We start from the raw sequence: 25,310 nt of genomic DNA, 5'->3' as shown, positions 1-25,310 counted from the left end.
ATGTGCGCACAGGTGAAGAACATAAGAATAAAGATGGTGCAACAGAAAAAGCAAACTGAAGCTCAAGAATCGGAGCAGATTATCGGCGAATTTGACGGACTGAAAGTAAAATAGCACGTTGATCCGGAGCTTAGGCCTTGGCTTTGCAACACCGCCCCTGCATGAGGACAGTGGTACCCTCCGTCACAAGTACCTAGAGGTCTCGACAGACGTACCCCAAAAACGACAAACCTACCCCTACATATTTACCCAATAAAAAATTAAAAACGCGCCCGTCACATCTACCCCATTATAAATATACTACAATTACAGCCGTCATATGTATCCTTTGTTTTATTAAGACAGACATACCTACCAGTTCGTTTATAACTGATCTGCACATCTACCTCTTTGATTAACAAAGTCCGACATAGCTACCACTTCGATGGAAATTGAACAACACACCAACCCCTTCAATTAAAGCAGCCCGACATACTTACGTCTTCGTTGGAAACCGGACGATACACGTACCCCATCGATTAGAACAGACCGACACACCTACCCTTTCGTTTAGTTGAGTCCGACAAACCTACCCCTTCGTTTTTTTAAATCCGACTTACCCACCCATACGTTCAATTTAGCCCGACACACCTACCCATTTGTTACAGACTTTTTTATTTATGTATTTAGACTGGCTTAACTGTGCCTCTGATAAGAAGCCAAAGTCCTTAATCATCTTTTGTTCTGTAAGAAGATAAGGTAATGAAACAAAATATTATTTCCATATAAGATACCGTACTGTTTGTATTATCTGATCAGTTTTAACAATATTTTCTGATGCTACCAAGGATGTTACAAAGACAGACTGGAAAGTATTCAATGAAGAAAGTTCCTAGAAAATTCCTGTTCAGGTTAGCGTCTCCATACTGTTATTCGTTACCTTGAAATGAGGAACGTGACTACTTATGCCTTTTGGTTCGTTTGGAAATTGTGGGCAGGAGAAAAGATAGCCGACTAATGGGAGAAACGCTGGATAGGTTTTTCTGTCGCAGAACGTCAATAACTGTGTTGCCGCAACTACCCTACGTATAATACTATAAATGATAACTCACGATTCTAACTTGTACAACCCTTAGAAAAACGAGCCGAAAGACCAGCCCTGTCTTCTACACCTATACCTTCCTGCCAACAATTCTGCTGTATTGTCTTCTGTTGTTTACCAATTTGCATTAAATCCGAAACTTTTTACTTTTAATTATCATTCCATCACTTATTATCATATCATCTATGATACTTATTACAACTGTAACATTTTTTCTTATGAAATATTTATACTTTTTGGCTGTAAAATATTATTTTACCGATTGCGATATTTACAAATTCATCTAACATATTCTTTGTGAAAATTATTTTATTCGTAAGAGCCAAAATGAACGTATTTACTTATGAAACTTGTTCTTATTTCAATATTCAGCACCAAGCACATGTTGTTTTCAAATCAACTGTGAGAAGTTATTGAACGAAAATCTTTAAAATTTGTTGAATGAGCGCCCAGCACAAAAAGGGCCGACACGCTCTAAAAATGTTGCACATAGGGTGTGCCCACACGAAATTAAAGCAGTACCTATGGTGTTGATTAGGCACACACCACAAAGATTATGTGCAGCAGTGTAAGCAGCAGTGTCTTTTTGTTGTGGATTCCAAAAAAGAAAACAACTACGGGGTTTCCAGATTTGGAAGACCCGTCAGAAGACCTGCTATTCTTGACATTTAGTTTTGTGATTTCTATTTATTGTTTGTGTGTGCCACTAGGGGCGCTGTTTAACAGAGCCTTCTTGGTGGCCGATCTCTCTGAATTTCCAATTGTCGCGAGCAGACGTCTTTTTTGAAAGGTTCAGTCAATTTAAAATAAAGTGCTAGTGAAACAGTTATTGAGTGTCTTTCTCCCTAACAAACGTGTTTTCTAAGGTACTAAGTTTAAGTTAATCTAATTTAAAGCTTTCCCCTCAGATAAGAAATTGTTACACTTTTAGATGGTTTTTCTGCAAGTTGAAATGGATAGTAAAATTTTCTTTAGTAATACAAGTTAGAATTGTGGGTGACACATCTATTCTATTGTTGAATGTATAATCCAGCTTGATATTACTGGCACTCAATTTCAAACAGCATAACTGAGTATAACATTTGTTGCTATTTTAGTACGGCTTAAGCGTCAACAGATGAATCTTTGATAACTGCCATAATTACTAACTGTTATTATAGGGCTTACCATGACATGGTATTATGGATGATTGTGTCTGTTCCTTTGCCTCATGTATTTGCATGAGACAGCTTGCCTTCACATTTGGCTCGTTCTGGTCTGTGTCCTGAAGGTTAGCCAACAAGAGTAGACAAACCTTTTATCTGTTTCTTTCCTTTTAATCAATGATTAACCAAAATTAATTAACAGAATGAGAATTGTAAGGAGTTGTTGTACTATGATGCAGCGTCATGTGCATTTATAAGTTCATGTTGCTCACAGGGATTGTTCATTGTACTTTAACTCGGTATTAAGACACCTACTCATCCACACTATAATCCAACCATTGTTAACTTTAAATTAAACAGTAAATGATTAAGATATTTGAAATAAGTATACTTTTTTATTTCAGCAAGCATGATCTGTAAGGCATATATTATGTTGATTCTTGTTTTTGGCTTTAAAACTTTTTCTTTCTTATTTAAACAGTCCGTGAAAATATAGTTCTCGTCAGACTTGCCGTCCATAAGAAAATAATTTGCCATTGTTTAAATTGAAAAAATTGAAACAAGTTAACATTTCAAAAAATCGTCTGCTACAAAAGTGCAACATGGTCTCCGCGAGTTGACTCGACCGTTCGGGTCAACTCCGTAGAGTCTTTTGGACTACTTGGCAAAAGGACTCTAGGGTTTCCGACACTAGGACTTCTGTACTGCGACACTTGGACAACTGGTCCACGACGAAAGGACATCTGCCAATCGACGTTCAGACTACTGATCCCCGACGTTTGGGCGGAACAGTAAATTGTTGCTGAACCCAACGAGCGCTACACTTTCCGACAAGAGGACTCCCGTGCCAGGACTTCTGACTTTTCAAGTATTGATTTTTTTTTCTTGTCAATATTAGCAGACGAAGTTATATTTTTTTATCATTTTTATTTTTTGTTTTTCGTTTAACATTCGGTATCGTAATGGCAAACGAAGACTTACTGTAGTTCTCATACAGGTTCCTAATTCCAAATTTCGACAACAGGCAATCTGATACCAATATTAAATAATTTGCTTGATCTGAGCAAGCACGGCGAAGGGACAGTAGGTTGTTCCCGTTTGGCCATTGGTATTTGCTCATAGTGGGAGAACGCGGAAATGATGCACTACTATTGCTGTCGCATTATGAAGAAAAATCCAGTAATATCTTGTAGTATTTCATAAATGTCTACATATAATAATCTAGGTTTTCTGTTTTAGAACCTTCACTGTGCGGTCTTCACCGATGGTACAGAACGGTCCTTAAAAGTAGCTCTGCCCTACATGATCAAGGGAGTGACTTTGATTGCTGCTACAGCTCCTGCACTCAGTTTGTTGCTATCATTACTAAAAGAATTTTTGAAAGATGAATTAGCCGAAAGCAACGACGAACATTTGGTAAAGCCACACCACCAATGTGAAACAGGTGGACTTGTTTTACCAGATTGCAGTGTTGGATTTGCAAGCCGAAGCTCCAAACTAATCGAAGTGGTTCATGCTGTTGGGAATATATTAGATTCCCAACAGCAGACGACGCGGTCTGGACGCCGCCCGAGGCTGCCCAGCCATTTTAATGCTTTTGAATTGGGTGGTCCTTGATAGAGGGCCACCATTGTACATTTTTCTTGTATGTAAGCCCCGCCCTAGGCCTATTGGCCGTCTCGCAAGAGAGGGCAAGGGGCAGTCAGTCACAAAATACATCTCCTTCGGTTCACAACAAGTTTCACCAGTGCCTCCCGTGTGTTTCAATTCTTCAACTTCAATTTGTTAAAGATAAAGTCAGAGCACGGGCTGACTATTCCCTTCATGGTCCTTTGTAACCGTTTAAGTATTCTTAATCTAAGTTAAATATTTCTTACTTTAAGTATTTACTTGTTGTGTTCTGTGGGGGAGTTTTTCTGGGCTCATCCCTTTTAGTCCCTAGACACCGCGTGGGAATTTTCCTTTTTTGAACACGTGTTAGCTTAAGCGTGTGAAACCTCGCGATTAGTTAAGCTTGTGAATTTTTTTCTTCTTCGCCTTTCACCACTCGTTGAATTACCGTGTGAATTTTTTTTTCTTTTCACCACGTGTGGAGTGTGTAGGCACCTAAGAAAACCCTTTTTTCCCTTTTGCCTTTCAACTGTTAGGGCAAACACGTGGTCGGCGGCCATTAATTTGGTCGTCCCTTTTTCAAATTTTGAATTTTTTTGGAAAATTTTTTTTTTCTTTCTCCCTTTGAGAAACGTTTTGCTCTTTTTCCTTGTTCATCTCCCTTTCCATTTACTTCAAGTAGGGTTAGGGTTGAGTAGGTTGGAAAATTTTTCTTTTTTTTTTCTTTTTGCAATTTCGGTCGCGTGGTCGGCGGTCATTGATAACTCCACCTCCAATTTTTTTTCTTTTTCAATTTTCTTTTTTTTCAAATACACTGCTTCGCCTTGCTGCGTGTAGCGGCCATCTTCGTTGATTCACATTTAGGGTACCAATTTTCTCTTTTTTTACTTTTTTGGAATACCCTCTTTTTGGAGGATATTTATATCCTCCACTACTACTCTTTTCTTCTCCGCTTTAGCGGAGCACCTGTAAGGTCTCCAACACCACTTCAAGAATTCGTGACGCCGAAAAGATAAAAAGGGCCAAGAGGAGGGCCGAGGGATTGGAGAGGCCGTGGACGGGTCCACAACAGCCAAGGCAATTTAGGAACACCCCAGAAGGAAGGCGGCAAATAAGTCTCTTCAACCGTCTTGCAGCAGCCACACCTGAAGCCGATCTAACCCCTTCACCACTCAACTCTTTACTTCCGATTGCCATCCGTCACATGCCCTTAGCAGCCATCAAAGAAGCTCTCGAACCGAAATACTGCGGAGACATCAGGTACCGCCCGGTCAACTAGGTGGTGGAGAGAGAAGAGGAGGGAGCCATCGCTTTACCAACTCCAAGTGGGTTGAGTAATCCCCCAACAACAACATCGAAGCCAGAGTTTTCACGTGGGCGTGGTCAACGATTCCCAATATCTTTTGTCCAGACGGAAGTGCCCCAAATTGCAGCACGTGGTCGTAGTCAGCGATTCCCCACATTTTCTAGCCAGAGTGAGGAGCCCCAGGTCGGAGCAGGAGCGTCAGGAGGTAATCTGCAAATCTCTCCAACTGATAGCCAGTGTGAAGTGCCCCAGATTGCAGCACGGTGAGCACGCGGACGTGGTTGGCGTCTCCTCTCCACATCTACTAGCCAGAGCGAGGAGCCCCAAGTCGGAGCAATAGCCGCAAGTGGAGTTGATCGACCAATCTCTCCAGTCGCCAGTGTTCCTGAGCAGCCCAAAATCGAACTTGGTAGAGCACGCCGTCGTGGTGGACAAATTTTCACTGTTTTCAACCACCTCGAGCCATTTGATCAGCTGTTACCCACCCCAGACGCGGGGCGTAGCAACGCGTTGCTGACTAAACTTGCACCTTACGAGTCAGGGCCAGGTAGCACACGTGGACGCGGTCGGCCATTACTCAAGGAAAACCCTCTGGATGCTCCAATTCAAGACCCAACCCCGGCGTTGGCACCAACCAGAGTAGTGGAGCGCGCAGCTAGAGAAGAGGAAGAAGAAGACATCCTGCAAATTGATGCCGATCCAAGGGATCTTATTGATCTTTATAAAAAGTTATAATTCCCCATGTTACAATAAATAATTGATCACTAACCCTTTTTTCACTCACCTTAAAGCAGCAGGAAACGGTTCAACCGTGCTAAACCCAAAAGAAAAAACTTTCTTACATTTTTTGGAGTTGGGCTCAAAACCTAAACTCCCACTAATTAATTTCTCCTTTTTTTTTCTTTTTCTTCCTTTAGAAAACTAGCGCCATCTAGCGCTCAAAATTTCAAACCTTAATTCTCTATTTTTTCAAGAAACTTAGAACTGCAAGCTTACGCCATCTAGCGGTCAAATTAAGAGACTTTTCTGTTACTTTCAATTTTCTTGATTTTCGTTCAGAAACTGCCCGCTCCATCTAGCGGTCAGAAAAACCGACTTCTCTATTATTCTCATTTTTCTCGATTTTTGTTCAGAAACTGAACACAAACACCACCTGGCGGTCAAAAACCAAAGGATGGTAAAACTTTTTCTAATTTTTCTGATTTCTTCTAAAACTGAAAGCTTATGCAGCCTAACGGCCAAATAAGCAACTTTATTTTCCAACTCATCGAAAAATAGTCCTTTCCCATTCCTACCCATTGAGCATCGTGCTAGCAACTTAACAAATCTTGACATTTTTCTTATTTTTACTGACAACAAGGTCGGGTTTTTTTCGCTCGAAAGCTACCGAAAGCTAACCAAGAGCAACAAACTTAAGCTTCCACTTTTCAAAAAATTGTCTGACATAGCAAGGAGGAGAAACCTTAACCAGTGGAGTTCAAAAAATACGCCCATTGATTGGAGCACTGCGTCAGCGCTGCTCCCTTTCCATTCACTCACAATTTAGTGGAAGCACTAAAAGTAAAACTTTTTTTCCAAGTTTTCTTTTTTCTCTTTTTCACTCCTTGAAGGGAAATCCAGGAGTGAACCCCGCCGAGTATTGCAAAGAATTCTAACTTTCTAATTCCAGCAAAACAAAAAATGTCACGATCGGTTGCAGCAACACGAGCGGGCCTGAAAGTCCACCTTACTAGGACAATGGAGAAGATCAAGGGCTACAAGGATCTCACGATGACCGCGGAACTGGATAACGATATTGCAACGGATACAGAACTCCTCAAGCAACGTTACTAGAAATTTATTAAAGCAAGCGACCAAGTACGTTGGGCCTTGCAAACTACGAACGCTACCGAGGAGCAAATCGAGCAAGATTACTCCACAGTAGCAGAAGAAGAAGAAGAGCAGCATACTCGCCTTCGTTAAAAACAAACGAGACGAGTATAAAAGACAACAAGACTTGAAATTTCAAGAGCTGCAGAGAAAAGAACAGCGCCAGATTGAGGAGGACAGAAACAGATTGCTCCAAGACCTGCTTACTCAACAGCAACAACTCTTCGCAAATCAGATCCTCCAACAGCAGCAAGCCTATGCCGTACAGATACAACAACTTATGGCGCAAAACCAGGCACCTATTCAAGTAGCAGCAGCAGCAGCTCCAGTTCAACAAGCAACACGTCTTCCCCAAAGACAAATCAAACATTTTAAAGGAGATATTCTTGAGTGGACATCATTCTGGGAGAGCTTTAATGCCTCCATTCACTCGTCTTCAATGTCGGATGTTCAAAAATTCGACTACTTAAAAGAATACTTGAAAGGGGAAGCGTACTTGTGCGTGGAAAATCTGGAACTTACCGCAGCAAACTACAATGTTGCCATAGCAGAGCTGAAAAGAGTCTACGCAAAAACAAAGGCTCTTATTCAAACCCATTTATGCAAGTTTGACAACCTCGCTCCTGTTAAGACAATGGCAGATGTATCGGCGCTGAGAAAACTGCAGCTCACAGTCCAGTCGCATATTAACGCCTTAGAAACCCTCGGGGTTCGAAAAGAAACGTTTGGAGGACTCCTAGGCACAAAATTAATGAAATTGCTTCCTGCAGAATTGCAGAAAGAGTGGTCGAGCTCTGAAGAAAACGACATTACAGACATCTCATCCCTACTGAATTTCATCAGGGATGAAGTTGACGCAGCGGAGAGGTATAGCTGATGCAAATCGGAAACTACAAAAACGCCACAGCAGTCAACACCGCCAAGTCCAGCGAAACAACTACACGCTGCCACAGCATCACAGCTGGCGACTGGAGCCAGATCACAACCAGCTCCACACACCAGCAAAAATTCCAGACAATTTGTGCCCCCGTCGAACACCCCTTTTAGGAGACAGGACAATTTTATCATGCGAGAATGCACAAGACCATGCATTTTTTGCGGGGAGGTTCCCTACCCTACGGTTTGTCCAGTGAACCTAAAAGAAAAAAAAAGCCATCATTGCTAAGCAGAAAAGGTGCGTCAGATGCTTCAGTGCAAATCACGAAACTCTGAACTGCACTACTACTAACTAACTACACCTGCAAAAATTGCCAAGCTATCCACCACACGGCTCTCTGCGATAAAAAGCAGACACGCTTCGCGCACCAAACTGTTGATGCCAACAGTGCCATCACAAATGTTACGGCGTCTGCTGCAAGCGCAACCGCCCCCGGCGATCTCGTGGTGAAGACAGCTACAGTAAATGTAATAGGCCTAAATGGCAAACAAACAAGAGCCATTTTATTTATCGACGACGGCAGCCATATATCTTGGGTTACAAGATCTATCTCAAAATTGTTGGACCTCAAGGTGGTAGCAGTGGAAAATATTGGTACCAGAGTTTTCAAGCAACGAAAACCCAATCCAGTGGAGAAGACCAATTCAGTCGAGTTGACATTTAGGGGCACTTGGCATGGTGCCCCACTCGTCAAAATTACAGCACTGGAGACGGACTACATTGGAGACACTGGTCCATATGCCCACACAGCATTTGCACGAAAATTGTGGCTGAACAATGAAAAAATGGCTGACGACAGGTTCGAAACAAACAGCCAGGAAAAGGATGTCGGAATGTTGATATGATTCGACCAGATGTTTGAAATCATCCCTAATGAAGCAGCTATCCAAAGCCCGTGTGCCCTAAGGGCCTACAACACAAAGCTTGGGCGGATGATAGTTGGACCTTCAAAGGAAAAAAATTCGAAAAAAGGCAAAGCATTCATCCAGCAAATGCTGCAATGCAGTAGTTTCTCAGCCCAAACAGTAGCATCATATGCAGCCGGCTGCCTCAATTCAAACTACACCTTTACAACTCTTCCAGAAGAAAAGGAGAAAACGCCGGAAGCAAAGGAGAAAAGGGAATCTTCATCTCCCCACCCGACGTCTATGGAAGAAATTTCCATAGACCAGAGAGGTCCAGCATTAAAAAAGAAAAAACTGTAAAAGAAGAATTAAAACGGCAGACGGACTTTGACCTATCCTTGTTTTGGAAGCTGGAACACTTCGCCATTTTAGACGATTGCGATGCAGTGGAGCCAGACGACCCTCTAGGCTCCTTTGGAGACAAAATCACCCTTCAAGAAGATGGGCGATACTGCACCCCAATCCCATGGAAAACGGATAAGTGGAGGTTGGAGAAAAATTTCCTGATGGCTAAAGGAAGAATGGAGAGTCTTTTAAATAGACTCAAAAGAACGCCAGCGCTTCTATCCGCCTACCACCAGGAAATCGAGCAACTAAGAGTTCAAAACTTCGTAGAAAAGACAGAACTAAACTAAGATGGACTCCACACTTATCTGCCACATCATCCTGTCATTCGACAGGATAAAACAACCACAAAGATCCGACCGGTCTTTGACGGAGCGGCTAAGTCCAAATTTGGACCAAGTTTCAACGACGTCCTAGAAACCGGTCCAAACCTGAATCCTGACCTGCTAGCCGTTCTAATGCGATTCCGATTAAATCGGATCGCATGGATAGCAGATATTGAAAAAGCATTTTTGAATATCGCCCTGCATCCTGAAGACTTAGACGCAGTACGATTTCTGTGGGTAACGGAGCCAGAAACACCTGGCTCCCCTTTAGTTGCTTACAAATGGAAACGAGTTCCATTTGGACTCAGTTGCAACCCATTATTGCTTAGAGTTACCCTCAACAAGCATTTAGATGGAATGGAGCCACTGTATTCCACTACAGTGAAGCAATTAAAAGAACAAATTTACGTCGACGACTATCTAGGTGGCGCCGACAGCATCCCCACAGCCAAAAACAGGATTCAATAAACAAAGGCCATCTTCCAGGAGGCTTAACTCAACATGCGAAGCTGGGTGACAAACGACAAAACACTTCGCAAATTTCTCAGTGAGAAGGGGCTTATCAACCCCATTGTTAAGATCTTCACTCAGAAACTGGAAGAGGGCCAACCAATGGTCCTAGGCATTCGGTGGGACACCGAATCCGACACATTCCAATTCGACCCTGCGCCTATCATGGAAGCCGCTACAGAATTGGGGGACCTTGTCACCAAAAGAAATATCCTACGGATATCTGCAAGAGTGTTTGATCCCATGGGGTTCTTAGCACCCACTACACTCCTGCTAAAAATCATCTACCAGAAGCTTTCGGAAGCAGAAATTGACTGGGGACGTCGAAGCGCCGCCGGAAATTACACAAACATGGATAGCTGCTATGACTGGGTTGAACGAGTTCGCCAAATTGAAAATCCCTCGCTGGATAGGCCACTCGAAAAGAGTCATAAAATCAGCAGAAATTCACGTTTTCGGTGATGCATCTGAGGCGGCATACGGAGCCGTTGCTTACGCAAGGCTCCAAACCAAAAACAATGAAACCACTATCCACTTTCTCGCCAGTAAAACGAAAGTGGCACCTCTCCCAAAGAAAAAAGTCACCCTACCACGACTGGAGTTATTGAGCTCGCTATTAGCCGCACGGCTATGAGAAAAAAAGAAAAATTTTCTCCACATAGAGTCATGGCGAACCATATTTTGGGCAGACTCTTTGGTAGCACTTGGATGGATCAGAGGCGATCCTAACAGATGGAAACCATTTGTTAGGAACCAAGTGGAAGCCATCAGAAAGCTGTCTGGAGTAATTTGGTGGCGGCACTGCCCGGGCATACAAAATCCTGCGGATCTTGCCTCGCGGGGAGTGCCAGCGTCAGCGCTGGTACACTCCGAGCTATGGTGGAATGATCCACCATGGCTAAAGGACAAAACAGAATGGCCGGATCCAACACCCGATGCAGGAGAGAAGAGCATCTACGAAGAGATCGAAGCGGAAGCCAAATCAAGAACCGTCATCATGTCGGTGGCTACCGTGGAACCAGCGACACCAATGGAATGGCAGCTGGAACGAATTCCATCATGGAATCGCCTACTTCGACGAACCGCCTGGATGCTTAGGTTCATCTCCAAGAATCGCCCCACCAACAGGACGCAAATACAAACTCCAATCAAGATAGGAGAAGAAAAGGAAATACTGGTAGACCATCTGACAGTAGAGGAACTGACGAAGGCGGAGCTACTTATCTACAGGCAGCTCCAAAAAGAAGCATTTCCTAAAACGTTCCAAGACCTACAAGATGGAGGGCAACCACACCACAAGGAAAAAATAGCCAAACTCCGACCCGTGTGGGATGAAAGAGACAAGCTGATCAGAGTGACCGGAAGGGTCGAGTTGGCACTAAGAGACAGGGACATTGAACCTGCCATACTGCTGCCCACTCACCATCCAGTTGTTAAATTGCTCATCGCGGACAGGCACGTCTCACTTAAACACGCCGGAGTGAAAACTACCCTCTCCGATTTAAGAGAACGTTTTTGGATTATTAAAGGACATCAGCAGACTAAGTCAGTTTGGCGTGCTTGCGTCAAGTGCCAACGGCTAACTTCACCGCCATTCACAGAAGTAGCTGCACCTCTACCATTGAATCGCTTAAAACAAGCGAAAGCCTTGGAAATCACGGGTGTGGATTTCGCAGGGCCTTTGTATTACAAACACCGAATATCGCGTAAGAAACGCAAGCAAGCGGAATTTACGACCTTCGTGGATCCCCCACAAACGGATGATCCAAGTATGGAGACCCCAGCAGAGCCTCCAGCCATGGAACAAACGGAGGAAAAAGAAAACCTCCAACCGGACGACTCAGGCAAGAAGAAAAAGGGTACAATCAAGCAATACAAAAGTTATGCCTGCTTATTCACCTGTGCGATGACTAGGGCCGTCCACCTGGAGTTAACTAAAACCATGTCAGCACGTGACTTTCTCCTAGCTTTCCGAAGATTTTCGGCTAGGAGAGGTAACGTGTCTGTCATGTATTCGGACAACGCACAAACATTTAGGTGCGTTTCCAAACACTTAAAGGTCTTGAGATCCGATTCAGCGATCCACGACCTTCTAGCCATGCAAAAAACCGAGTGGATCTTCTCCGCCAGCCTAGCCCCATGGTGGGGAGGCTTTTGGGAACGCATGGTTAGGACAATGAAAGACCTACTACGGCGTTCCAATGGCCGTGCGTGTCTAGAATACGACGAGTTGGAAGTCAGTTTGATCGAGACAGAAAGCGTAGTGAACGCAAGGCCACTCACTTATGTGGCAGAGGGGAGTGATGATCCACTTCCCATCACTCCAAATCAATTTCTAAACAACAGAAGATCTAATTGCACTCCGCCGGAGCCAGCAATTAACCTACTGACTCCCGACCCAACCAACGCAAGACTCATCGAGATGGACCGTCTACGCGGAGACTACGTTAAGGACACTTGCGAGCGATTCGTGAATGACTACTTGCTCCAAGTAGACAATTTTCACTGCAAAGGAGGGCCTGGACGCAAGATCCGAGTAAACGAGGTTGTCATCATCCACGATGACAACACGAAACGACTTATGTGGACAGTCGGTGTAGTGAAGGAGCTGATTTCCAGCCGAGACGGGCTGATTCGATCGGTAACGGTCAAGACCCCTAACGGGAACTTGATTAACGGAGCGATTCAGTCCCTACAACCCCTGGAATTACGCGAGGACCAGCCCGACGACGTTGAAGCACTACCCGCGCCGGAGATGGAGCCGGAAGAAGACACAACTCCATCCGTGTCAGCCGCCAGCCCTGTCGAAGAGAGCGAGCCGTGGAGCACGGGCTCGGGTGGGGAGTGTGTTGGGAATATATTAGATTCCCAACAGCAGACGACGCGGTCTGGACGCCGCACGAGGCTGCCCAGCCGTTTTAATGCTTTTGAATTGGGTGGTCCTCGATAGAGGGCCACCATTGTACATTTTTCTTGTATGTAAGCCCCGCCCTAGGCCTATTGGCCGTCTCGCAAGAGAGGGCAAGGGGCAGTCAGTCACAAAATACATCTCCTATGGTTCACAACAAGTTTCACCAGTGCCTCCCGTGTGTTTCAATTCTTCAACTTCAATTTGTTAAAGGTAAAGTCAGAGCACGGGCTGACTATTCCCTTCACATGCATTTCTTCCAATGAATGAAGAAACACGAGTTGAGTTAGTGGCTAGCGATTCTCCGCACCAGGTTTGGATCTCATTTACTCTCTCTCTAATCGTATGTGATAATTTAACATGGCATTATCTACTGCATTTTTACGTCACAATCGTCAAGTTTCAGAAAACCTTGTTGTCATTGGAAGAAGATATTAAAAACAAGTGACATTACTCGGTCTTTTCTATTATCAAGTTAAAACACTAATGATGCTTTACAAAAGCATACATTTAGTTATCCAAGTGTAAAACTTTGACGTAAGAAGAAGCTCGTGTAGGAAGTTTCTGCCTCGCGGAATCATCTACAGAACGTGGATCGTGGTGTCGCTGCTGCATAAAGAAAAAGATAATTGGACATGACGTATCCGAGTTCCAAGTGTTTTTCGTGGATTACGGAGACTACACAACGGTTCCGATACACGCTTTGAAAACACTTCTAGCTAAATTCATCAGTCGTCTACCATCTCAAGCCATCGTTTGTTCATTGTATGGCGTGGGGCCGAAAAATGACAGTGGCTGATGGACCGAAGAAGATGTCGATTTTTTCTCATCACTCACCACTGGATCTGATGGGTTCATGCACGTGTGGCATGTCCAGACGAAGTTTAAAGAAACAGTTCCTGATGAAGTGACGAATGGGCCGCCCTATCATGTTACACTGATAAACCGCGAAGAGTGCGAGCCCCAAAATTTAGCTCAACAATTGATAGACCAAAATTATGCCATTTCGCTAGAAAACGATGAAGATTTTCGTGCAATCGAACGCCACTCGGCTGCAATCAAGAAGGAGACTGAAGAAAAAGAGCTAAGAGACAAAATGTGCAAAGCGCAACAACTGGACGATGCAGAAGATGACCTGAAATTTGATGTTTCGCCTGGTTGGATTGACCTCTTTCCGAAATCTCAAGAAAGTGGCGATACTAAGTCGAATGCCGATTCTCGTCGATCTGACGAGGCATCTGGCGAAAGTGTCCCATCATCAGAAGAGCAGCTGGTGGTGCAGCAAATTGTACATGGAAATCAGAATTTAGCGCTAATCGATCACACGATGCCTTTGAAGGATAGTTTGAGTCGCTTCCCTACAACGAAATGGGCACAAAGTGAACAGGTAACTTAGCGTTTTAGATTGATGTGATTATAAATTGTCATAACATAAACATTTTTTTATTTCAATAGGATGTTTGTGTAACTTTCGTTGTGGGTCACCTGAGTGACTATACTATTGAACTTTCGGAGAACCATTTGAGCTTCGTGGCCGATGTTAATGGACCGAGGTAGTAATCTTTTCCTATGTTCGATACAATGTTGAAGTGTATTACCTTAACCATTGTATCGTTTTACAACTCGACGTAGATATGAATTGAACGCGAGCACGTATGGCTACATAGTTCCTGAAAAAAGCTCCCATTGCATCGTTAGTTGTGGAGTAAAAGCCACGCTCCGGAAGCAAGAAATAGGTTCAACATGGACCCGTTTCATTCAATCCCCCTTAAAGCAACCTTGGCTGACTCGTGATTTTGACTATTGGGTGATTAACAATTCGTCAGACGATGAGGAACAATTGGAGCAAATAGTAGACCCAAGTAGGAAGTTTTTTTTACTAACAAAAATCAGGTGTATTACTGAAATATTTTGAATTCGATTTATTCAGAATACGCATTCGACGAAGAGCAACCCGAATCGTCATCAAGTGATTCGGATGAAGAATGCATCGATGAAAAGTGGCTTCGTGACGCAACTAGACCATGGACTATTTTGAACTATGTAATGAAGCAAGGAAAACTAATATTGAAGACATACCTTATCATCTTATTTCTGTCAAATCCACTTCGTGATCTCTTTACTATTCCTGTTTTATAGTCATGGGTGTAAGTATCTTTCAATTTGTGTTTTTTGTTTTCAACCGTTCTCATACCGTGCGTGGTCTATTGTTACGAATGCGGCCGGCGTTGTATCCAGAAGCGTGACAGCGAGCAGGAATAGACGGAAATATAGATGAATAATTCCAAAAGTCACACAGGATGAAGTGTATTAGTCATGGGAAACACTTAACACAATTTCACACAAGTTCGCGAAGGGAAGCCAGCGATAACGCAAAGCTCCTTCTTTCAACCACACAGTAGACGGCGAGATCACAGACAGCCATGCGTAACTGCGAGCAGACGACTCGTCGCCTACGTTCCGGTTGGCCATCTATTGAGGGGAAATGCAATTAGAAAACAAGATGGGGGTACATGACAGGATACTGTTATGGGGTATGAAACTTGTAGCACTCGGCCCTTCCTGACTCGAAGTTACACACTAACAATACAAATAAAACAGAGGGTTTTCTGGAACTTCGAAATGAACCGGGAATGGAAAAACAAAAAAAAAGAAAAACATTACCGACTACTGGAGGAGAAAAAAAAGTACGAGAGAAAAGAAAGAAAAAAAAATTCCTCCCTGAGGCTCACGGCTCTTCACACCCACCCAAATGACGGCGATTTATCAAAGCAAAAAAAAAACAATTAACAAATAACACCCGCAGCTAAAAGAAGAATGAGAAGAAGAAAGAGAAAACAAACGACGATTTATAAAAACAAAAAGAAAACAAAATATCAAATGACATCACCATCCAAAGAGAAAAAAAAAACGACAGAAAAAAAATGGAAAAAAAAACACCATAACAAAACCAATAACTCCCCCCTCCCAAAAAAAACACGATAGAGAAAGAAGAACGTGTACGTGTTATGCGTGGTAATCTTTCATCCACGCAGGCCTTTTTGTCCGTCTCCCAGCTCTAGTAGTTGTTGTTGGCCTGTCTTCCTGTGGATGCTCTTCCGACTCGGACGAAGATGCGTCGCTCGACGAAGACGAAGATGAAGACTCGTCGACTTCCACATCTTCCGATGCGTCCCACTCCACATCCGACCGACCATGGAAGCGACGAATTTGGCAGACGTGGACATTAAAACGCCTGTATGATGACTTCTTCCGTTGCGCGGGCAAGTCTTCGACTAGGTAGGTTGTTTGCGACAGCTTCCGTACTACCTGGAATGGCCCTACAAATTTAGGAAGAAATTTCTTGGTGAAATTTTTATTTCTTGGCTTCCGTCGAACTAGAACAAGGTCACCATGGAAAAACTCGGGTTCCGGCTTCCGCACTCGATCCGTTCTTTCCTTACTTTTTCTTTATTTTTCCACAATGCGCAAACGAGCTGACGACCTCCATTCCGAGACGCGTGATAAAAAAGTGACTTGTGGTTCTTCTTAGTTCTTTGGCCAAGGAAAGAGATTTTCTATGGCTAGGACTGGTGGACGACCATTCACTAGTTCAAACGGCGTTACCTCGGTTGTGGCTTGGCGGGCAGTATTGATAGCGTACGTTGCGGCTGCTAAATGTAAGTCCCAATCCGTATGTTCGGGGTTGACAAAGGCGCACAATGCAAGTGTTAGCGTACGGTTAACTCGTTCAACTAGTCCGTTGGTCCCCGGATGCTCTGCAGTGGCCAAAATGTGTTTTATATTCCAGCGAGTTACCCACTCGGCAAATGTCTGGGACGTGAAGGCTGATCCCTGGTCGCTAATAAGACGTTGTGGTGTACCATGGCGAAAAATAATGTTTGTCTCGAGGAACGACGTAACAAATTTTGTCGACGCGTCAGGAACAGCAGCAACCTCGACCCACTTCGACAAATAGTCTATCGAGACAATTATGTGACGATGGCCAGAAGCAGTGACCTTAAACGGGCCCAAGTGATCAATTCCGATAAGCTGGAACGGAGAAGACGGTGGTTCGATGGGCTGGAGGCCAACCACCTGACCAATTGCGGTTTGTGTGTATGGCAAAAAGAACAAAATTGAACAAAAATTTTTACGCTCCTACCCAGCCGTGGCCACCAAAATCGACTTTTAATTTTAAAAAGAGTTCTCTCCACACCCTGATGTCCAGATGAAGGAGAATCATGACATGCTTCCAAGATTTTTCTACGAAGGATAGAGGGAATAACGAGTAGCAACTTCCTGCCAGAATGTTTGTTCTTTCTATATAGAATTTTACTACGGATGACAAAATTTTGGGAGATTTTACAAGGGGAAAGGGTGTCTAATGCTACGAATATTTTCCGTAGCTGGCCGTCTTGTTGTTGCAAGAGGGCAAGCTCTTTTGAGGCATAACCCACTTCGGGTTCTTTTACAGCGACTAGTAGACAATAACCTGGCCGGGAATCCATGCCATCGGCAGGGTTCCTGGACAGTGTGTCCGCAACAATATTATCCGTACCTTTCACGTGCTCTATCGTGAAGGTAAACTCCTGTAAATCAAGCACCCACCTCGCAAACTTTCCCTTTAAGTCCCTTTTCCCCATCATCCACTTGACGGCTGAACTATCCGTCTTAACAAAAAAATGCCTCCCATAAACGTAGGTACGCAATTTCTTGAGTGCCCACACCACTGCCAAACATTCCAGTTCATTGGCGTGATATCTTGTTTCGGTGTCCGACAGCCTTCTGCCGATGAAAGTCACAGGTCGATGTCCTTCACCAGCATCTTGCGTCAACACTGCTCCAAGACCAGTTTGACTTGCGTCAGTCTGAATAGCAACTTCCAGAGCGTCATCGAAATGAGCCAGAACAGGAGCAGTTGTAAGACGCGCTACAATACTGCTCTTTTCGCCTTCGTGACGTTCCGTCCATCGCCAAACAGCATTCTTTTTGAGGAGAGCGTGCAAAGGGTGAGCCAATGACGCAAAATCAGGGACAAAACGCCTATAGAATGACGCAAGTCCAAGAAACCCTCGTAATGATTTTAGATTCGTAACAGGCAGGGAAGTTAAAGCGCACACTTTCTCGCCTTCCGGGTGAATGCCTTCCGCATCGATTACGTGTCCTAGGTGGGACACCTTGGTGGCGCCGAAAACGCATTTATCAATATTCAGAGTCAAATTTGCTCGCTCTAGAGCTGTTAACACCAACTCCAGGCGTGCCAAATGCTCGTCAAAAGACCGACCAAAAACCAAGAAATCATCTAAATAAACTAGGCACATATGCCACTTGAACCCAGCCAAAACTCTATCCATTAAACGTTGAAACGTCGCCGGAGCATTGCTCAACCCGAACGGCAGACGTGTGAACTGATAAAGACCGTCTGGAGTGACAAACGCTGTCTTCTCCCGATCTTCCAACGCTACAGGCACCTGCCAATATCCACTGGCCAAATCCAAACAAGAAACAAATTGCGCACCTGCTAGCCTGTTCAAAACATCGTCAATGCGAGGTAACGGATAAACATCACGTTTCGTTACCGCATTTAAACGTCTAAAATCAATACAAAAACGATAGTCACCAGATTTTGCTTTACGAACCAAAACGACGGGCGAACTCCACGGACTAAAAGATTCCTCGACCACACCGTCTTCTAACATTTCTTCAATCTTTCCCGCAATTATCTGTCGTTCGAATGCTGATACCCGGTATGGCGCAGATTTCACCGGACAAGCATCCCCCGTGTCAATACGATGCTCAACTTCAGTGGTTTGCCCAATTTCCCTTTTTGACTTCGGAAAGCATTTTCGTCGACGTTCAAGCATACCCATAAGTTTTTCACGTTGACCAGAGTCTAGTCCCTCCCCAATATTAACTTGAGTGATGAATTTGGCTTCATCACCTACTGGAAGAACGGTGGCACAAATTTCAGAATCCCCGTCTATCACAGTAGACAACACGGCGTCATCGTTCAGTTCAACAGTACAAAAGAAATGCCGTCGCCTCAGTCTCAACTCTGCTAATAATTCACAAGGGGTATCTCCGTTAGTCCTCTATTTACCGTCACGACACTGGCTGGTATCACCCACTCCTTTCCCGGCTTCGAACAACAATTAAACTTGACGAAAGCCGTACCAGAGACATCTGACGACAATCTTCCCTTCACAAAGACTAGCGAGTTTGGGGGAACCACCTGGTGTCCATCTGCCTTAACTGGCATCCATCCACGTCGTTTCGAAGGCGATTCCTCCGCAAAAGACTCGATCAGACCGTCGCTTAAGTCAAAATCTTCTTCATTACTCCCTTCTTCTTCCAAAAATATTCCCTTCCTGCTGCTTTCCTCGTTAATTATATGCACCTCTTCCGCCCATCGCACTCTCTTTTTCTCCTTCGTCAAAACCTCTACCCCCTTTCCTTCGCCGTCTTCGATTTCCCTGTTTCCCTTATTTAAATTTTCCTCAATTAACCCTATTTCCTCCCCCCTTACACCTTTCCCCGTTACGTTACTCTCTCCCCTTACTAGATCTAACTCCCTACTTTCCTTCGCCACTACACCCTTATTTTTCTCCTCAACTAACCCTTCCCCGACTAATTCAATTCTCCCTTCCCTTACTACAATGCTGGTTTTACTTTCCACTATCCAGTCAACACCCAAGATTAGCGCAAACGGAGCGGTCCTTAGCACGGTGACGGACTTGAGTTTAACAAAATTGTGCTTCCACTTAACGTTCAACGGTAGAGCTCCCTCTACTCGCACTAGCTTGTTGTCGACGCCTCTCAATTTAGTTTTCGTAGAATTCCGATGAAGGTCCATAAATTTCCGCACGACGCTTAGCCGTACCGCACTAACGCTAGCCCCCGAGTCGACGAGTGCCGTAACTTCCCCAACTTTTTCTATCCAGACCTTGATAAGCGGCAGAGCTGGACGACTTTCTGACAAAAAAAATCCTTTTAAGGGCGCCATTGTCCTCGCCGAGCTACCCCGTCGTTTTTTGTCGGACAGTCCCTAGCAATATGGCCATGTCGATTGCACGAATAGCACAACCTTTGCGCTGGGCCCCTGGGTGTAAACCCTCCACCTCCTACTCGCGGAACGTTAGGGCTGGAATTAACCGCAAGCCGAGATAACGAAGCCGAAATTTGATTCACCAACCGATCTCCCAAGTTTTGAAAAAGTGCGGTCAAATCTGGAGTCCATGGAGCAACATTCGTCGGAGGCACTGTTAAGACGGGTTCCTTCGTTAACATTGGGGCGGGTACGTTTGGTATTGCGGAAGTTAAACCAAGTTGTTCAAGGTCCCTGAGTCGCGCTAGGAAAGCCGTAAAGTCCACTGGTACCGGTGACCTTAGAACTGCGACGTAGATGGGATTTGCGAGACCTCGTAACAACAACTTGATGACATCCGCTTCAGGTAGGGCAATGGGACAACGAAGGCACAATCGTCGCGTCGTTGTCCAACGCGTATTCAAGGCAAGATTCCCCTAGTTTTTGTACCCTAGACTCTACGAGCGAACTCCACTCCAAAAACGAAAGGCTCGAGCAAAGTTTGTCACTAGTGCGACTGACCAAATAGCCCAGGTAGCGTGATGGTGTCCCGTTTGCGCGTGCCATTGGGAGGCAGTGCCCTCGAGACGTGTCACAGCAACCAAAAGTCGATTCTCCTCTGTCCAACCCTCTAACCCACCAACGCGTTCCACATGGTCAATAAACCCTTGCGCATCTTCGCCAACAGCACCTGAGAAGCGTGGGATAGAACTGACAGCAATCGTCGACGGACGGACTGCCTGGGTAGCTGGCAAAGCGGCAGCAAGTGCTTGGATAGCTTCGTTGTTCTGTTGTTGTTGCACGTTGATAATTTCGACGAGTTGGGCAACCTGATTTTGCCTCGCCGCACCGTCAGCCGCTGCTACTTCAGCAAACCTATTCAAAGCCACGATTAGCTCGTTATTGTCTGCCATGTCTGTTGATGGAGATGCTTCTGCCGCCAGTACAAACTCTAACTTCGGACAGGCTGTGTTTGACGAGCTTTCCCAACAAAAGAACCACTCAAAAGGTATTGCAATCCCGCTGATATGGTCGCTCAAAAAAGAAAAAGAGAGAGAGAGAAAAAAAAATATCTCTCTCGACCAAAAAGCGTGGGCCGTCCCAAAAAAGAAAAAAAAAAGACGTAACGCACCACACAAAGCGGCAAGAGGTATGCCGAAAAGAAAAAAAAATACACTTCCAACTACACACAGTAAAAAAAAATCATGAACTGGAATTGCTTATTTTAATAGCCCGTGGCTATAGGTAACAGGGGTTGAAATACTTACCTGTCCCGTTCCTCCACTCTTCAACAAAGACGTCGCGGCGGGATGGGATCCACTCCCCTTCGGCGCCGGTAAGGACAATCCACAATGGCGGCGACCACGTCTGCGAAAATCTCCTTCAAGCGTGGGCGGCACGCGGGTCCGTTGCAGGCAACTTTTAAAGAAAAGTTGTTCGATGGCCTAGCGGAGATGAATATCCTCGATCTTCAATCCTCCTCGATCCCTCTTCTGACACCAATTGTTACGGATGCGGCCGGCGTTGTATCCAGATGCGTGACAGCGAGCACGAATAGACGGAAATATAGATGAATAATTCCAAACGTCACACAAGACGAAGTGTATTAGTCATGGGAAACACTTAACACAATTTCACACAAGTTCGCGAAGGGAAGCCAGCGATAACGCAAAGCTCCTTCTTTCAACCACACAGTAGACGGCGAGATCACAGACAGCCATGCGTAACTGCGAGCAGACGACTCGTCGCCTACGTTCCGGTTGGCCATCTATTGAGGGGAAATGCAATCAGGAAACAAGATGGGGGTACATGACAGGATACTGTTATGGGGTATGAAACTTGTAGCAAATTTCACAACACAATTTCACACAAGTTCGCGAAGAGAAGCCAGCGATAACAGCGATTTCAAATTCCTGTATGAGGATAGAAACCCTATAATGCACGTTCTTACATACTGTTTTTTACATTTCTTTTTTGCCTTGATAGGACGTGAGAGGAGATAAATTTCTAGGGTACGAATTTTGCCAAAACGGACCAAAACGGCTAAGCTTAGTGACAGGCAACCACTCTTTCTCTCCTTCCTTTCCACGTCCACGATCACCGAAACCTCCGCGTCCACGAACACCGACAGGAGCTACATCCACCATTGCTAAAATAGTGAAATTCAAGATATCGTTGTTTACGCTGAGTCGATATCGAGAAACGTTTGGCAAAACTACAACAACGAGGGGGTTAGTCAATATTAATAGCACGATAAATACAGTACAGATTGGCATGAATGCATTCATGCCAATCTGATACTTTACATCTAAATCACGAAGTGGTATTCGTTCAGCAAATAAAGATTATCTTAGAAAAGGACCCTATGAATTACACAAATTGATTATGATACCTTTTTCACAAAAGGAGCAGATTTTCCGCGGCTAACAATTCGAGACAAATTTCAGCTGCCGAACAAATGAATTTCAGCAGGAAAGTCGCCAATAGCATCGACGGTATGGGAAACTCGACGAATATCCATTTCAACGATTCACTGTTGTTATCCAACACTAATGAGAATGCGTTCTAGAGCAAGGAGCAGTTGGTGTTTTTGAACCAGGTTCCTCGAAAAGCCTTCGTCATTGTGGGCTTAATTGTCTCAACTATAGGAATCATGGGGGTAGTGGCCTACAGACACTCCTCTTCATCTTTTCGAGGTGCTTTTTCAATTTGCAGTTGTATCTCAAAACACTTAAGTGTTCGGTACACAATGAATAATCAATGGATTCTAACTTGTTGATTTTTAATTGCAGATTCAAAAGGTTATTAAGATCTCATCCAGCAAATACGTTTATCACTAATTTATCTTTTACCGACATGGCAGCATCAGCTCTTCATTCGATGGCTTCCTATTCAAATTTTCAACAGATATATTGTCACGTGGAATCCAAGGACACACACGTGTTAATGGATTTCACGTGAAACTCTTCTCCCGTCCTGGACTGTAAGGTCAAGTAGAGTTATCTACTTGACCATCTTAACTACTCCTTCCGTATAAGCTTTCTCCTTTACCCTATAAAAGGGTTAGAACGTTCGTAGCGGTCATTTAGGTATTATCTAGATGAAACGCTTTCCCTAGATTCTTCCGGCGTCACCCGGTAACAGGGTGACCCTTGCCTTTAAATACCCCGAGCCTAAGTAGGTTCGGGGTTCAGTCTTCTCCAGAAAGTGCCTTAGATTGTTCCTTCCAAATACACTCCGTTCTCCTCTAAACACTGTCTCAAGTGATCTTACTTCCAAACCTCGGCTTCCCCCCGCAATTCCCCTTCACAATTGGTGGAGATGCAGGTCGCATTTTGTTTTCGTTCGGTTTTCTTGTTTATCGTTCTTCTTCTATTGATTTTTTCCCCAGGGGGGGAATTTCACATTTCCTTTCGCTTCCTTCATCCGGCTCGCTCGTTCTGATTCTTGTTTCGTAGATTCTTCCTTACAGTCCGTTTACTCCTTATAGCAAATTATTGTTTTACCCCGTTTAAATCGTCTTTCGTTGAGCCCCGTTCGTATTTTGTACTCAAAGCGTATTCCGTTCGACCCCTAGGACGATGGCACGGACCGGCCATCGTCCTAGCAAATGGAACTCGTGCTGTGCCATTAGGGGGGCACAGATTTCCATCACATATCGCAATAAAACGGTTTCAGGAACAGCAGTAGTGTGACCAATAAATGAGATTGAGTTTTTTAATGGGAAACGACTTTTTGCGACAATTTGGACACCTTCATGTGGATTACACTGGCGAACAGGCACACGTTATTTTGGGGGACCTGCCATTTTTTGCGTTGAATTTCCCGGAACCACCCGTTCGACACACTAAACTTTGGTCGCTGGAAGGGTGTATAATTCCGGCATTTTTAGTCGTATCGGTTCTTACGACTTTGGACACTCAGTTTCCCGGGGTTTTTTCTGTTTACCCCGTCGGAAAAGTAGCTATCAACTAAATCACTGTCAGTGGGTCATGCAGTGCTGTCTAACACAACACGATCGCTCCCAGTGACCAATCTGTCCGCCATTCCGGTCTGGTTAAACAAACATTCTACTCTAGGGACTCTCCAACCTTATACGGACGACGTGGTAGTTTGTGATCTCCCTGACTCGTTCGATGGAGCGAACCAAGTCGTTTCAAATGATACCCTACCGTTGGAAAAAAACATGTCAGAGACCAGTCTCGAAACCAACCTTAATCCTGACTTGAGCCCGCAACAAAAACTCTCTCTGATGGCTCTGCTACAAAGTTATCGGCAAACGTTTGCATTATCAGATACGGATATCGGTTACTGTTTTGTGGCAGAACATCCAATAAATCTGAAAGAAGGTACAACTCCAGTGTGTCAACGTCCATATCCTAGTGCGTGGAAAGCTCGAAAAATAGTTCAAACTTTATCCGAAGATATGTTAAAAGCAGGCATTATCGAACGATCCGATAGCCCATGGGGTGCTCCGGTGGTGCTCATTAAAAAAAAAAGATGGGTCATGGCGATTTTGTGTGGACTACCGCGGTTTAAATGAGGTCACAATTAGGGATGTTTACCCGTTACCACGCATTTCGGATATTTTAAGCAAGCTGGAAGGCGCCGAATATTTTTCAATAATGGATCTCCAGTCGCGGTACCATCAGCTTCCTTTGCGTAAAGAGGATCGAGAAAAAACAGCCTTCATTACAGCGGATGGACTATATCACTTCAAGGTACTGCCCTTTGGTCTCTCAAATGGTCCTAGTTCCTTTCAACGAGCGATGGACATTATATTGGGCGGTCTTCGATGGTCGTCATGTTTGGTATATTTGGATGATGTGGTTGTTTCCACAGAGGCGAATATTTATGGGTTATCTATCGCGAAGCCCGAGTGTCAGTTGCAGTCGTTAATAATCATTTTCGCCTGTTCATTGATATTCCTATCTATGACCATGCTCAACACTTCAATCTGTTTCAGACCATTTCTCTTCCCAAACCAACAAAAAACGGTTCACACGGAGTGCGTTTTACCAACATTCCGGATTTTTTGGCTGTTGCGCCAGATCTTGATACATTCATCGAACTTTCCAGTATAGAAATTTGAAATTGCCGTCAACTTGACAAACAACTTTGCGCTTTCCATACTGGATTCTCCAAACGGGGGGCCCGTACATCCTGTGCTGTTGCCTTATTTACGAATGACGTGTCACAAATTGGTTCTTACTGTCAAACTCAATTTGTACATTGGATTGGCCTGGAAGTGGCATATTTAGGCCAAAACCAATGGGCCTTTTCGGCCGTAAACCCTCATAG

General features: G+C 44.4%; 2 protein-coding genes across 2 annotated transcripts in view; both read left to right on the top strand.

Moving 5' to 3' along the window:
- Positions 1 to 13,463: 13,463 nt before the first annotated feature.
- On the top strand, positions 13,464 to 15,094 carry LOC130692635 (uncharacterized). Its single transcript, XM_057515766.1, has 5 exons — positions 13,464 to 14,330; positions 14,399 to 14,496; positions 14,576 to 14,805; positions 14,874 to 14,986; positions 15,083 to 15,094. The coding sequence occupies exons 1-5, from the start codon at positions 13,800 to 13,802 to the stop codon at positions 15,092 to 15,094; spliced, it is 984 nt and encodes a 327-aa protein (XP_057371749.1). The 5' UTR covers positions 13,464 to 13,799.
- A 1,015-nt stretch (positions 15,095 to 16,109) lies between these two features.
- Positions 16,110 to 25,310, top strand: part of LOC130692649 (protein unc-119 homolog) — a 70,847-nt gene continuing 61,646 nt past the window's right edge. The window contains exon 1 of the mRNA XM_057515790.1: positions 16,110 to 16,114. The gene's annotated coding sequence lies outside the window, so the exon portion shown is untranslated. The remainder of the gene's footprint in view (positions 16,115 to 25,310) is intronic.

This window comes from Daphnia carinata, chromosome 6 (genome assembly GCF_022539665.2).
Source record: "Daphnia carinata strain CSIRO-1 chromosome 6, CSIRO_AGI_Dcar_HiC_V3, whole genome shotgun sequence".
NCBI classification, from domain to species: domain Eukaryota; kingdom Metazoa; phylum Arthropoda; class Branchiopoda; order Diplostraca; family Daphniidae; genus Daphnia; species Daphnia carinata.
Note: the sequence above shows the minus strand (reverse complement) of the source record. Positions and strands in the feature narration are given on the sequence as shown.